Source organism: Rhipicephalus microplus, chromosome 5, assembly GCF_043290135.1.
Source record: "Rhipicephalus microplus isolate Deutch F79 chromosome 5, USDA_Rmic, whole genome shotgun sequence".
Lineage (NCBI taxonomy): Eukaryota > Metazoa > Arthropoda > Arachnida > Ixodida > Ixodidae > Rhipicephalus > Rhipicephalus microplus.
This window is the reverse complement of record NC_134704.1, coordinates 77,732,034-77,744,585: the sequence shown is the minus strand read 5'-3', so window position 1 is coordinate 77,744,585 and position 12,552 is coordinate 77,732,034. Positions and strand designations below refer to the sequence as shown.

Sequence of the window (12,552 nt, the reverse complement as noted above, 5' to 3'; positions counted from 1 at the left end):
GCTTTGAGCTGCTTTGTCATGTAACGACAGTCGGCAAACGTTCAGCAGTTTCACTTCGCCACCTTAACCATTTAGTCTCACCAATTCAAAATTGGCTCATGATGTTCACGATGGTCCGTCTTTTATGAAAACAAACACTATAAAACAGAGCAATAAAAAAAGTTACAAACGCGTTCGAAGCCCACAAGCACAAAGACTAGGCAAACACGTGAACTACCTACGATTCCCATAGCGGCTGAATACGATCACAGCGCCCGAGTCCCCTCTAGTTAACTTCAGGAAACTCTTCTAATAAAGTCTTGTTCTGCTAGGATGCCTGCATGGATAGCCGACACTAGCCTTCGGAACCTGGGTAGACACTAATTCGCATACTGCCTCGTTCAGAATATTTCTGCTCATCACATCTCCTCATCCTCCTTATGCATGATAACGTCATTCCTTGGCGGAGTTTTGTGGGCACCACCGGACCATGCAGACTCGAGCTTAAACGGCTCCGCTGTTAAAATTAAATACATGATCTGGCAGCTCATACACCACACATTTTAAATAATGCAGTGTTGTATTCATTCGAACCCAGTCCGAAAACAGAATCGCCAGCCGCGCATTTTATTCATCCCATTGTGAGCCGCGCAAAATACTGATTCATTCGCATATAAGATCCATGTCAAGGGTATTCATAGCAATTTGCGTACTTCGCTTCTCATTTCGGCAGGAGGTCAGCTTTGGCGCTGTACATGCTGAATTTGGTGAGTGCGTCGAGAACGGTCTTTTTTTTCCTGTATATTCGCTACATTGTTTTTTTGTGTGTTTATATTGTCACTGAGATTCGAGCGAACATGCAGCTTGCTCGTCTTTCTTTATTTCAGGCTTCTGAAATCGTTTACCGCATGCTTCGCAGCAGAGGAATTGTCACAGACATACCGAACATTGAGGTGAGACCCTCAATTGTTGAGCAACATTGTTGGCATTATTTTTACGCATTAACGTACACCTATTTCCCGTAAAGGGAATGTTCTAATTGTGTCACGTGTTGCCTTAGCGCTATGCAACTCTTTATGTGGAGTTCCGGTTGTGAAAAATCAAGGAAATTGTCACTTCAGAACTTTTACAAGCACCACGACAGTGGCTACTCACCCTATGCTTCTTTCAAGTAAAGATCTGTGCGAATGATTAGGTTAAGAGTATGTTAGTTCCTGTACCCTCCTCTGTGGTCGAATAGTTACGATGCACGACTGCTGACCCGCAAGTCGCGGGATCGAATCCCGGCCGTGGCGACTGCATTTTCGGTGGAGGCGAAAATGATCGAGGCCCGTGTGTCTAGATTGAGGTGCACGTTAAAGAACCCCAGGTGGTCGAAATTTCCGGAGCACTCCACTACGGCGTCTCTCGTAATCATATGGTGGTTTCGATCCCGGATTCGATCCCGCCACCAGCGGGTCAGCAGCCGAGTGATTTAAGCCACCGGGGTGGGGTGTCTATAGGTTTGCGACAACTATAGTGTAGCTCACACTGCTCGCATCAGCCAATGGCCGTGAAGCTTGGGTTTACGGTACTGTTGTTTGGGCATATGGCAATATTTTTGAAAAAAAAAAGAGAATTTTCTGCGGACTTTGGGAATCAAATCTGAATATCAGGCTGCGTGCCTAGCCATATAATGAGCCTCGCGTGTTCTTAGAGGCTTCGACTACCGATCTGCAGCGTTTGCTGACCACGCTGAAAAAGTGTTGCAGGGCCTCCTTAAGAGCAGCACTGGTGGGATGTGCTTCTCCTGTGTTACCGTGAGATACAAAATACCTTGAATGCTGGACTTGACAAGATACAACAGCTGTACCGGTCGAGTAGGGGACCGGTGAAACCAGTCCTTCTTTGCTTGTGCTATACGGCTGATACTTTGTTTGCCTCTTGTGTATTAGCAACACTGTTCAAAAAATGTATGCTATTTTCTTAGCTTCTTGTTTCTCATGTTTTGTTCCTGCGCAGGTGGCGATGTTCTCACTTAGCCTAGGAGGATATATTTATTACGCAAGGTACGTATGGATTTTCTTGAATACAGTCGTGACTTAATTAGCGTTTCCTAGTCTCAAATGTATGGCGGCCATGAAAACAAAGCACTTTCAGGGTTTTAAAGTGCTTGTGATGACGTAGGTTACAAGAATTACTTTTTTTCCCTTTCAAACGTCGTTCACCTACACTGCTCTGTTTCTTCTTGTCACAGAAAAAATGGGCATTTCAATGACGTCGTGTCAACTCTCTTGAGGTAAGATATATTCACGGATTCATTTCGCGGAGTTCCGTTGTTTTCGGGTGGAGTCAGCATGCTGTCTGTCTTCTATAGCGTTAGTCGGCGACTTGAGCGGTTCGTTCGTGCTTCCCGCGAACATCGAAGCACATGTTTGGGATTAAATTTTCAGCGCAGCCAGGTTTTTTTGGGACGGTCCGCCTCGGTGGAACAGTGGCTACTATGCCCGGCCGCTGACTTGAAGGTCGCGGGTGCGATTCCGACCGTGGTACCCTCATTTTTATAGAGGCGCAATGGTGGATGCCTGTGTGCTGTGCGATTTCGATGCACGTATAAGAACACCAGGTGGTAGAAATTTCCGGATACGCTCCACTACGGCTTTGCTCATAACCGTATAGTGGTTTTAGGGCGTGAAATCCCAGATATTAGTTTTCTATTTTTTTTCCCGAAGCGTACGATCATTTATGTCAGCTTTGCAGCTTCTGCAGGCTTGTTTCATTCAGCTACAGTGTAATTGAACGCAAAATTCCTTTTGCTCCAGCAGTACAGCGCATTATATTCTTCAGACATATTCATATTCTGCAGGCGTGTGTGCTTGGTTAAAAAACTCGTCTTGAGAGCGCGGGGGCCCGAGTTCAGGCCCTGTCTCGGAAATTGATAGTATTTATTCATATATTTACGCTGATTATTTTATGCGACATCGGGACAGACAATCAGCAGGGTAGTTTTCTCGTTGAGTGTATATAGAAATATTTACCCACTGAAGAAAAAAAAAGTCGCAGCTTTGTCGCAAAGGTGAAGCAATGAATGCGAGAGCAACAATTTGAAAGGTCACGCGCAGAATGGAAAGCAGATCGAAATGTGCGCCGCGTTTCTCGCGCACAAGTTCCGCACGAAATGTGCTCACAGGTACAGATGCACGCGATTAAGCGTCTCATTCGTTACTTCGCCGACTCTGAAAAGCGCGCGCTTTTCGCGAACGGAGACTGCAATGATTGCAGTGACCTTTGCGCGCCCGGTAACTACAGCAGAATCGTTCCACGTAAAGCCCAAGGCCAGGCCAAGGCGTACGATCCTCCCCTCTTCGCCACCGCGAGATAAGGGTGTGCTAAAGAATGTCGCTCCCCTTCTCTAAGCTGGGAAAGTACGCGTAGGAGATTACAGTGAGCGCCGCTGCGCGATGGGATGACGCGTGCTCATTGCGCCATCTTTCTGGTAATGCCAAAAACACAGGAATGGTAAGTCGTAGATATAAGTAGGTTGCCGTTTGAAAATTGAAGAACGTTCTCCGGGGTGGCTAGTAGTTAACGCCTCGCTTTCACGACGCAGAGGTCCCACGCTCGATTTCGCGCGCCGAAGTGTTTTTTTTTTCTGCATTTTTTTTCTTTCTAGCGCTTTCATATATATAGATACGTAAACATATATGGTGCATGACATCGACGCCGACACCGGTGGCAAAATCCAGCTGAGAGTGTCCATATAATTGCTATCGCAATAAAACTTGTTGCGAGCATTTGTCCTCGCTTAACTGCTGCGAAAGTGCCACTCGTCGAAACTGGCTTTTCCGTTATATGAATTATTATGCGGGAAACACAACTTTAGTGGCTGTCTTCGTTTTACGGTTTTTTTCGGTATGCCGAATTTTTTTTTTATTTTGGACTGACCAGGAATAGCGTAGCTCTAGTAACATATGACAAGAAAGTCACGTGATTGAGGTGGTAGTGATTTCAAGAGGGAGAGGGTGGCGCAGCCTAAATCCAACATTTTCGCCATTAGAGATTCATCAAATGATTCAGTAGTATACTGATACTTTTTTTAAACGTGAAGCAGCCTTTGCCCGGGGACTGTGTCCGTCCCTGGGTGACCGTCCGCTTCGCCAACTCTCCCCCTCTCCTCACGTGAGTGTGAGGATATGGTAGGACTCTCTCATCGCATGAGCGTGTGGATGTTGAAGGAGATGGGGGAGAATGTGGCAGAGCAATAAAGGGCAATACTTACAAATGAAAGGGGGGGGGGGGTAACATAAGCGGTGCACAACATATTCACAACTCTACGCACAAATAAAACATACAAATGGAAACACAAGTGAACACTAGCGCTGCTCCGCATCCCCACATGGTTCCCTACAGTCGGAGATGATGTAATGGCTTTTAATGACGTGCTCGGCAGGCACCTTTTCGGAAAGGAGGAACTCGATGGCTACGCCCAACTGGAGGCGAAGCTGGCTCTCAGGGAAGCCGAGCTCCTTAGGGCGCCCGGTGACGTCGACAAGCTGGTCCGCTTGTGCGACGTGACTCCCATCACAGAGGCGCCGCCTCTGATCACGGACAACGTCAACGGAACCAAGCACGAAGCTAAGGTCAACGGCGCCCACAAGAACGGCTCGCCACGTGCCAAATCCTGGGCGAACCTGCACGGAGTCACCAACGGGGGACTTCTCGTCGACCAAGGTGTGCGTGTTCGCGGTGGCATCCTGCGTCTTCTGAACGGCGCCTTCCGGCTACTGAGCGACCGTCACTGCACCTGCAGACACCAGCACAGCTGCCTCGCCAATTTCGTCAAGGTGAGCGTTGTGCCAGCTGAGAATTACGCTCAGACATTGTATTAATGGTGCTCGACTGTTTAATCGGAGGTTTGAATTCTGGTCGTGGATGTGGTGGTGGCGCAGATTGAGGCGACGTACTAGAGGCTCATGTGATTTTATTAAGCTGCCCGCTAAAGAACCCCAGGTGGTTAAATCAACGCTAGAAAACCACAGCCTAAATAACGGAGCTATAAAATCGGAGCCAACAGAAAGGAAATTTTAGTACTTTGTCGGTTTCGCGTTATTACTGCATTGGACCGCGACCGATAGTCAAATCCGGATAGTAAAGTCCATTGGAACAACCGCTGTATATAGCCTAAGAACTATTGCAACGAGTGAGGAATATGTTCAGTACTTTTTTTTTTCATTCTTCTTAGTACCATTCGTCTGCAATTATCAGCTATTCATTCCTCTTCCGTAGTTTGTTCAAAGTGCACTAACGTTCTTTGCGTGTCTATGGTGTTTCCGGCAGATAGCCCTAAAGTTCGGCTCTGTCGGATGGGCAGCTGGTGTCGGATTTGGCGCATTCAAGGGTTACCGGAAGATGCGGATACGACAGCTGCTCTCCGGACTGTTTGTGGGACCGATGCCACTTCGCACGGGATGCTTCCTCGGCGGCATGACGGCAATTTACAGCGTAAGTACACGTATTTTGGTGGCGTTGATGGGCTCAATGTTTTCCGTGTGCTTGCGTCCTTGCTTTTTTTTTTTTGTACCACAAGTTTTGTTTTGATGTAATGAAAAGGTAATTGGCGACAATGAAGCAGTCGGAAAGCTTTCGGAAGAATTTTTTAATGTTCCGTGTACATTTGTATACCCGAATTTCCACGATTATGCGAGTAATTATTTAAGCAATATTTTTTTTTTCAATTTAGGGTTTGTTTAAAAAGTATTATCTGTGCAAGGCTAGCCCTAACAAAAAGCCTTTGGTCGCATCTTCACTTTCTTTCTTTCTTTTTTATTTATTTCTATTCCTTTCTTCCTTTTTTTTTTCTTTCAAGTGAGCTTGGCCTGAGTTATCCGGGACATACTGTATCAGCGTCTCGACGTTTTGAAGTCGGCTGTGCGTTGTCACCCGTGCGATGGATTTGTTCCTTCGCGACATCATGCGTGAAGCGTGTGCGGCGCGTGTGGTCCTCCTATACTTGGTCTCATGTCTTTCTTGGGTTCTGTTTGCTAATAACGAATGGGTTTCTTCGTGCGTACATGTGTTGTAAACACAAAGTCCACGTGCTGAACGCAATACGCACGGGGAAACTGTCCCGTCGTCCGCGGCTGGCGCGCATCGACGGCTCATTAACCACACAAGGACGCTACTGGTGCATTCTTCCGCTGTGGTTCTATCTTTTCTTTTCTTCTTTCCTGGTTGTGCCTCTCCCCCGCCCCCCACACACACATGGCTAAGAACAATGCTTTGTCTTTTGTATTTTTTTATTTTGGTTTTTGTTTTTTATCCTTAGTGGCGCGTGCAATGGTGCGCGACAAACCCGAGCTGTTTTTTTTTATAGTGTTTGTTCATGTTATATACAAGGCTGTGCGCCAATGCACGCATGGTATTGCTGTGCGCCAGTGCTTCGCGACCCTGGCTGTCGCAATCAATTGACGACAAAAACAAAAGAACGACGCCTCGTTTGTGCGGTGACACAAATACCGCCCTACGGCGGGGTCTATGGGAGCACATTGTGAAACCGTTGTAACAGTGTCGGTCGAACGTGTGGAGGAAGTGTGGCCCAACATAGCTCTTGTTTCTTACATTGCCAGGGTTATAGCTCCATTGACCCCAGTGCTCACTTGCCTTATGTGGAAGGCTGTTTTGGTGAAATCAGGTACTCATTGACTGAGACATCAGAAAGTCCAACCTATAAAGAGGGCGTTCCATTTAGATGGGTCATTCAAATAGCTTTACTGGTACGCGACTGCCAAAGCGTTGCTTTAGCCGGTGATGCTTGTCTGATTGTTTTCGACGAACCTCCAATGCAATGTAAACAGATTAAAATATGAGTGAGCAGGTTTTCGCTACATGATAATAATGATTACCGAGAATTATCGATGTACAATATCTAGGAAAATGAATAGCAGTACTATCAGGACTAGCTTTGGGACAATCCTGCCCCTTAATTTTTTTTGACAAAGCAATGTTGCCAAAAATCGCCGTATTACGTCGGAAAATGACTTAGAAATGGCATATCTATTGTTTAAATGCAACTATTGAAAATCTGCATTTAGAGTTTTGGAATCTGCAGAAAAACTTAGTAAGTGTATTGAAGTTATTTCCGCTCATTCAACAATTAAAACAAAACACTTTTTAAACCCCACGTTAAAGAGAATTGAAAAAGAGAGGCTACCTCCTCGATATGAGTGACTATATACACACAACATAGTTTCAGGTCGCAGTGCCTGCCCTCCCTCACTGGTCAGAGATCGGAAGCTCGACCAGGGACTCCGACCCGATACCACCCTTATCTATGGATAATGCACGACTTCTACCTACTGTACCGTTCTCCGCACAGCATGAGCTCACCTTTCTAGTCTCTTTCCAGTGCTGTACATCTGCAATTAACGTAAACTGCGTTACTATATGATCATGATCCCTCTAACATGTACGCACAGCCTTTCGCAAAAATGTAACTGCCCGAAACTTAAAATGTGCCTTTTAACTGTTTTGCCATGCGTTACACAGCTGTAGAGTTCATTTTTCGCTTACAGGTGCGTCCATACCCGGTGTTACGTGGTTAATTTATTAATTTCAATTTCATTATCATTTCCTAGAACGAACGCCTCGGGAAATACGGGAGGCGCCTCTTTGATCTTTCGCATATACGGATTGATTAATTTTGCACCTGCTCATTGTTGCTTTTTCGAAGGGTGCTCATTAACAGTCCGCATTATAAAGCAGTCAGAAACGTCACTTTGATTAGTAGATTGACATCGTACCACCCGGGTGAGATAATCAGTATAGGAGCTGTGGTACGCACGCAAGTTCACAACCTAGACGCCAACGTCAAAGAACACCGTATGGTCTAAATTTCCGGGGCTCTCCACTATAGCGTCTCTCACAAGCATAATGTGGTTTAGGGACCCAAAGTCCCCGATTATTATTATTATTATTATTATTATTATTATTATTATTATTATTATTATTATTATTATTATTATTATTATTATTATTATTATTATTATTATTATTATTATTATTATTATTATTATTAATGTTGCTGTTGTTGTCCGCCCTAAACACTACTTTATTGAAATGCTCTGTTTTCCTCCCCCGTTTTCAGCTCAGCAGCTGCGTACTCCGCTGGTTCAGCGGCAGTCAACGGGACTGGCACGGCCTGGTGGCTGGCAGTGCGGGTGGACTGGCGTGTGCTGCGTACCCGAGCTCGTACTTCTCCCTGTACCTTCTCTGGAAACTCATCGAGGTTGGTGCCACTTAGGGCTCAGTATGAACGAATCGAAGGGAAATGAGACAAAACCTATTGAAACCGAGAGACAGCGAAAGCAAGCGAGGCACATTGGGTGTAGTGTAGGTTTTTACTGCAGTACAGCCACGATGGCATCAATGGAAATGAATCGTAGTGGATGAGAAATCAACTTTGCCTCCGGTAGAGACCGAACGTATACCCAAAAAACGTGGACAGTATGTACTGTGACGTGTATTTTGTACTTGCGTGTTATGTATACTTCGAATAATTTCTGCCCTGCTACCATGTGTGTGTACAAGTTGCAGGGGCCTTGTCAAGTCGCTCTCATGGCTTTTAGCCTTGGCGACCTTCCAGTTTTGTCTGGTAAATAAAAATTTGAATTGGGCCGTGCCGGGGTGGCTAAGGTATACTCAGCTGCTGACCCTCAAGTTGCGGAATCGAATCCCTTCTGCGGCGGCTGCATTTTCGATGGAGGCGAAAATGCTGTAGGCCTGTGTGCTCAGATTTGGGAGGACGTTAAGAACCTCTGGTGATTCAAATTTTTGGAGCCCTCCGCTACGGCGTCTCTCATAATCATATGGTGGTTTTGGGACGTTAAACCTCACATGTCAATCATATCAATCAAAAATTTGAATTGAATTGAAATTTAATTGAACCTTCGGATATTGCGTACGAATTTTCGCTTTTGCTTGCTCTATTTTTTTTTCTCTCTTCTCTTGGTTTTCTCACGTCGTCTTTGCTTCTGATAATCTCGATTTACTCATTTCTTTCTATTTTTTATTTCACGGTTTTTCTGCCGTTCGTACTTTCTTCTCTCTATTTCTTTCTTTGTAATTCTTGCTTTATATTTCTATCTGTCACTATTTCTTTCTTGCTCTGATTCTGTCCCTTTGTCTCTTTCTTTCTTTCTGCTTTTTGTTCTTTCTATTTTTCTTTTGCTATCCTTGAATCCTTTCCGTCCTCCTTTCCCTCTTCCTACCCTCACATGTGTCCTCCCTCATCATAACTTCCATTTCCCACCCCTTCCGATAATGTTGCCGCAAGACAGACATCATATTCAAACTACGCGCGCAAGCTGGTGCGCCCTTCGAGAGACCTGTGGCGCGGTGACGAAAAAAGACAAGGCCGAATTCGACGATAAAGTGGCGCACCACTCGAGGCTTTGAATTCAGAGATTCGTTCTTTCTGACTTCCCCGCGAGCGACCATACTAGCCTGAGAAACGTTGCTTGCTGGGCGAGTTGGAACAAGTCTATCATAGTGTATAGTGCAGCGCAAAAAAAAGACACCAACAGTCCTTGTTCTGTCGCTCGTTTGATGCTACCTTTTCCTTAGCTTTTCGGGCGCAAGTTAGCCCCTTAATAAATTGTTGTTCCTATACTATCCGAATTGTGCGTTACAATATACCATACCATGCTGTGCTCGTGTGCCTTGAAAGCAGAGTGCTTACGACGCCCGCCTCAGGATCGTGGGTACGCGGGTTCAAATCGTGCCTCGCGAAAAAAAAAAATTCTCCATGATATTAGCTTCTTCCATTTTTCTCTGTGTACTCATCTCGTGCATGAATTATTGCGTCACACGCCGGAGTGATTAGCGCACGTGTTCTGGAAGTGAAGTTGAAGAGGAGGACGAAGACGGCACGGGCTGGTTCATGATCATAATTTTCTGTTCGCAGCTCGCGGACTAATGGCCGCCTTGAACAGCTCCGCTGTTAAAGCCCACGTGAACTTCTCGGGGCGAGTGCCGGGTGGATATCTTGCTGTGACGTCGCGGTGTGATCCTAACACATGCCGATTTATGACGTCGCGGGGACATCGTATCAAATAATCACTCGGTCAAAAGGTGGACCAATCTCGGAGACAGATAAACCAACTGCATAGATTCTCGATCAATGGCACCGCAATTTTTCATTGTATCTGTATGTAGCCCGTATACCTTGATCTTAGGTACTCTATTGTATGATGCTCGTTGGTTGATTTGATTATTTACTTTTGATTTGATCAACTAATCTTGAATTTTTCGCATATTGAAAATATTACCTAACCGTTCTGTTCTTTCTTTTTTTTTTTGCCCTGCTGTGCTACGATATTCCTATATGTATTCTTTTTTTTTTAGACCTTCAACTAGCCTTTGGCTATAATTCCGACAAGTGTTTGTTATCTGCACATAGATTACGAAGTAAACATTCAAACATTCAATCAATACACTAGCCACCGGTTCTTGATCAGTAGTAAGATAGCTTTGTCTCTCTTTTTTTAGTAAACTTCTAAAGTTATTCAGTGCTGTTACCAGGCGTATAACGTGCTATTAATGTGAACGGGTCAACGAGACGTGAAGTTGCGCACTGCAGGAAAGTCAACAAAGACTTCGCGCCTCCTTAAGAGCTTCGAGGAGCGTCCCCTCCCCCCGTGTCTTTTGTTCGTCTTTTCACTCAAAGCTTCTTCCGCTGGCTCTAATCGCTGGCGTATACTTACACGCGCCCACCTTTTCCCGCAGCTCGTCTACCTGAAGAGTGCGGAGCGGCAGCTCGTTCCAAAGTTCGAAAGTGCCGCGGTGTGGCTCTACGCGGTGTGCACGAGCATCATGCTCTACGTCGTAAGTTGGCCGTTATTCTCTTGCAGCAGTGCACGTGCAACGAGCCCAGCAAGTAGTCTCCTCTTTAGGTACTACGGGCATTGAAATATTCGAAACCTTATCGAACCTGACTAGTGCATCCAAATCGGTGTGTTGGAAGTTATTATACAGTGTCCTCAAATCCAAAGGACGCTGCACTTCATAAATACGAATATTTTCGAGTAGTTTTCGAATATTTCGAAATTCCAACTGCATCGTAATAAACTCGAGATTGTCGCGAAATTGTATGTTTCGGTTTTGCGAACATGCAGTGTGAGCGTAAAACCCGAAATTTTATTCAGTGCAGTGGTCTTCGGCACTCGTGCTAATAATCACCGTTTTTCCCTCACACTCCGTGGATCTGTCGTTATAAGGCTAATAATGTTAATACTAGGATGTAAGCATTCTACACGAATAGTAAAAAAAAAATTGCTGTTCGGTATTTGAAAGTTATCTGAAAAGTATTCGACGTTCGATTTGATTCGCTTCTGTCGGTATTCGATTGGTGGGAGATTCGAGCACTCTTGTTTTGTTTACTTTGTGGCAAGCATATCTACTGCCGGACTTTTCAAGTCAAGTCTTACCGAAGGTACAAAATACAGTGGTCTTTTTTTAAGTATAAAAATACTTATTATAGTCTCAGTATACACAATATTGCAAAAGCACTGACTAGGTCACTGTAGAAGGGCACGAATGGTTATTTTGGCGTGTTATACAAAATGTTGCAATGCTTTAATGGTTTCGTGTGCCACAGTCACATCCCCTTGCTTAGTGTTTAAAGTAGTCTTGACACTATTTAAAGTAATCTTGGCAGTAAATGTTGGAAGATGGCTGTTAGTAACTCATTGTGGAATTAAAATATTCCATCGCTAGGTGCTAAGTAGTAGGCACGAAGAACCAGCTTGCAGCGATTTAATTTGTGAATGGCTTTGCCGATCGATCTATAAAAAGGTGAAAACAAAGTTGCATGTAGTACGGTAATATATCACTCGTGTGGTTTCTTGCAGTAATGATAAAGTGATTGCGAAACAAGTAGTGTCTTTTGCAACGCAGGCCATCTTGGAGCCCCACAACCTAAGGCCACAGTACCGCAAGTTCCTGGACGACATATCCGGAAGGCTGTACGTATCATGCAATGACGTAGTGGTCCCGGCTATAAAAGAAATATGCCTACAACGAGCCATTGGTTATTTCGAGGCATGTCAATGTATGAAATGCCGTTCACGTGTTGCAACTTCTGTTGATTGCGAAGTTATTTGTATGTTAAAAAACGCTAATAGCATGATGTTCAAGTGTAATAAAGGCTGCATGCGCAGTGACTGGACAGTGCTATATGTATACCTAGTTGTCGTAGTTTGATATCATTTGCAGGATCTCTCTAGAAGACTGCGTTGTGTCTTGCAGTCAGTAGTTGGAAACATTCTAGTCAATTTCGTGAACTTGGAAAAATTAAGCTTACAGAGTGAACATTGCTTATATTTCCAAAGCCGCTGCTCACGCTTCAAATTATCCTTGTGAAACCGATGAGGGCTACAGTACGTACAAACGAGTTCTCTTGTTTAGTAGCATTTATTACCCCAAAAAACTGCGTTGTCTTTATGTTGACTTAATGCATTTCACCTCTGAGTAGATTTAGAGGAATAGTATACGTAATTTACGCAACGACTGATCATAGGCGAATAAAGAAAGATTCGC

At 44.7% G+C, this 12,552-nt stretch overlaps 1 protein-coding gene across 1 annotated transcript in view; it reads left to right on the top strand.

Annotated features, from left to right (window-relative positions):
* The window catches only part of LOC119174372 (transmembrane protein 135), a 53,542-nt gene that overhangs the window by 39,817 nt on the left and 1,173 nt on the right, over positions 1–12,552 (top strand). The window contains exons 4-12 of the mRNA XM_037425244.2: positions 713–746; positions 867–932; positions 1,981–2,027; positions 2,216–2,257; positions 4,409–4,802; positions 5,296–5,460; positions 8,102–8,242; positions 10,741–10,839; positions 11,911–11,978. Coding sequence (XP_037281141.1) covers positions 713–746; positions 867–932; positions 1,981–2,027; positions 2,216–2,257; positions 4,409–4,802; positions 5,296–5,460; positions 8,102–8,242; positions 10,741–10,839; positions 11,911–11,978 — 1,056 coding nt within the window. The remainder of the gene's footprint in view (positions 1–712; positions 747–866; positions 933–1,980; positions 2,028–2,215; positions 2,258–4,408; positions 4,803–5,295; positions 5,461–8,101; positions 8,243–10,740; positions 10,840–11,910; positions 11,979–12,552) is intronic.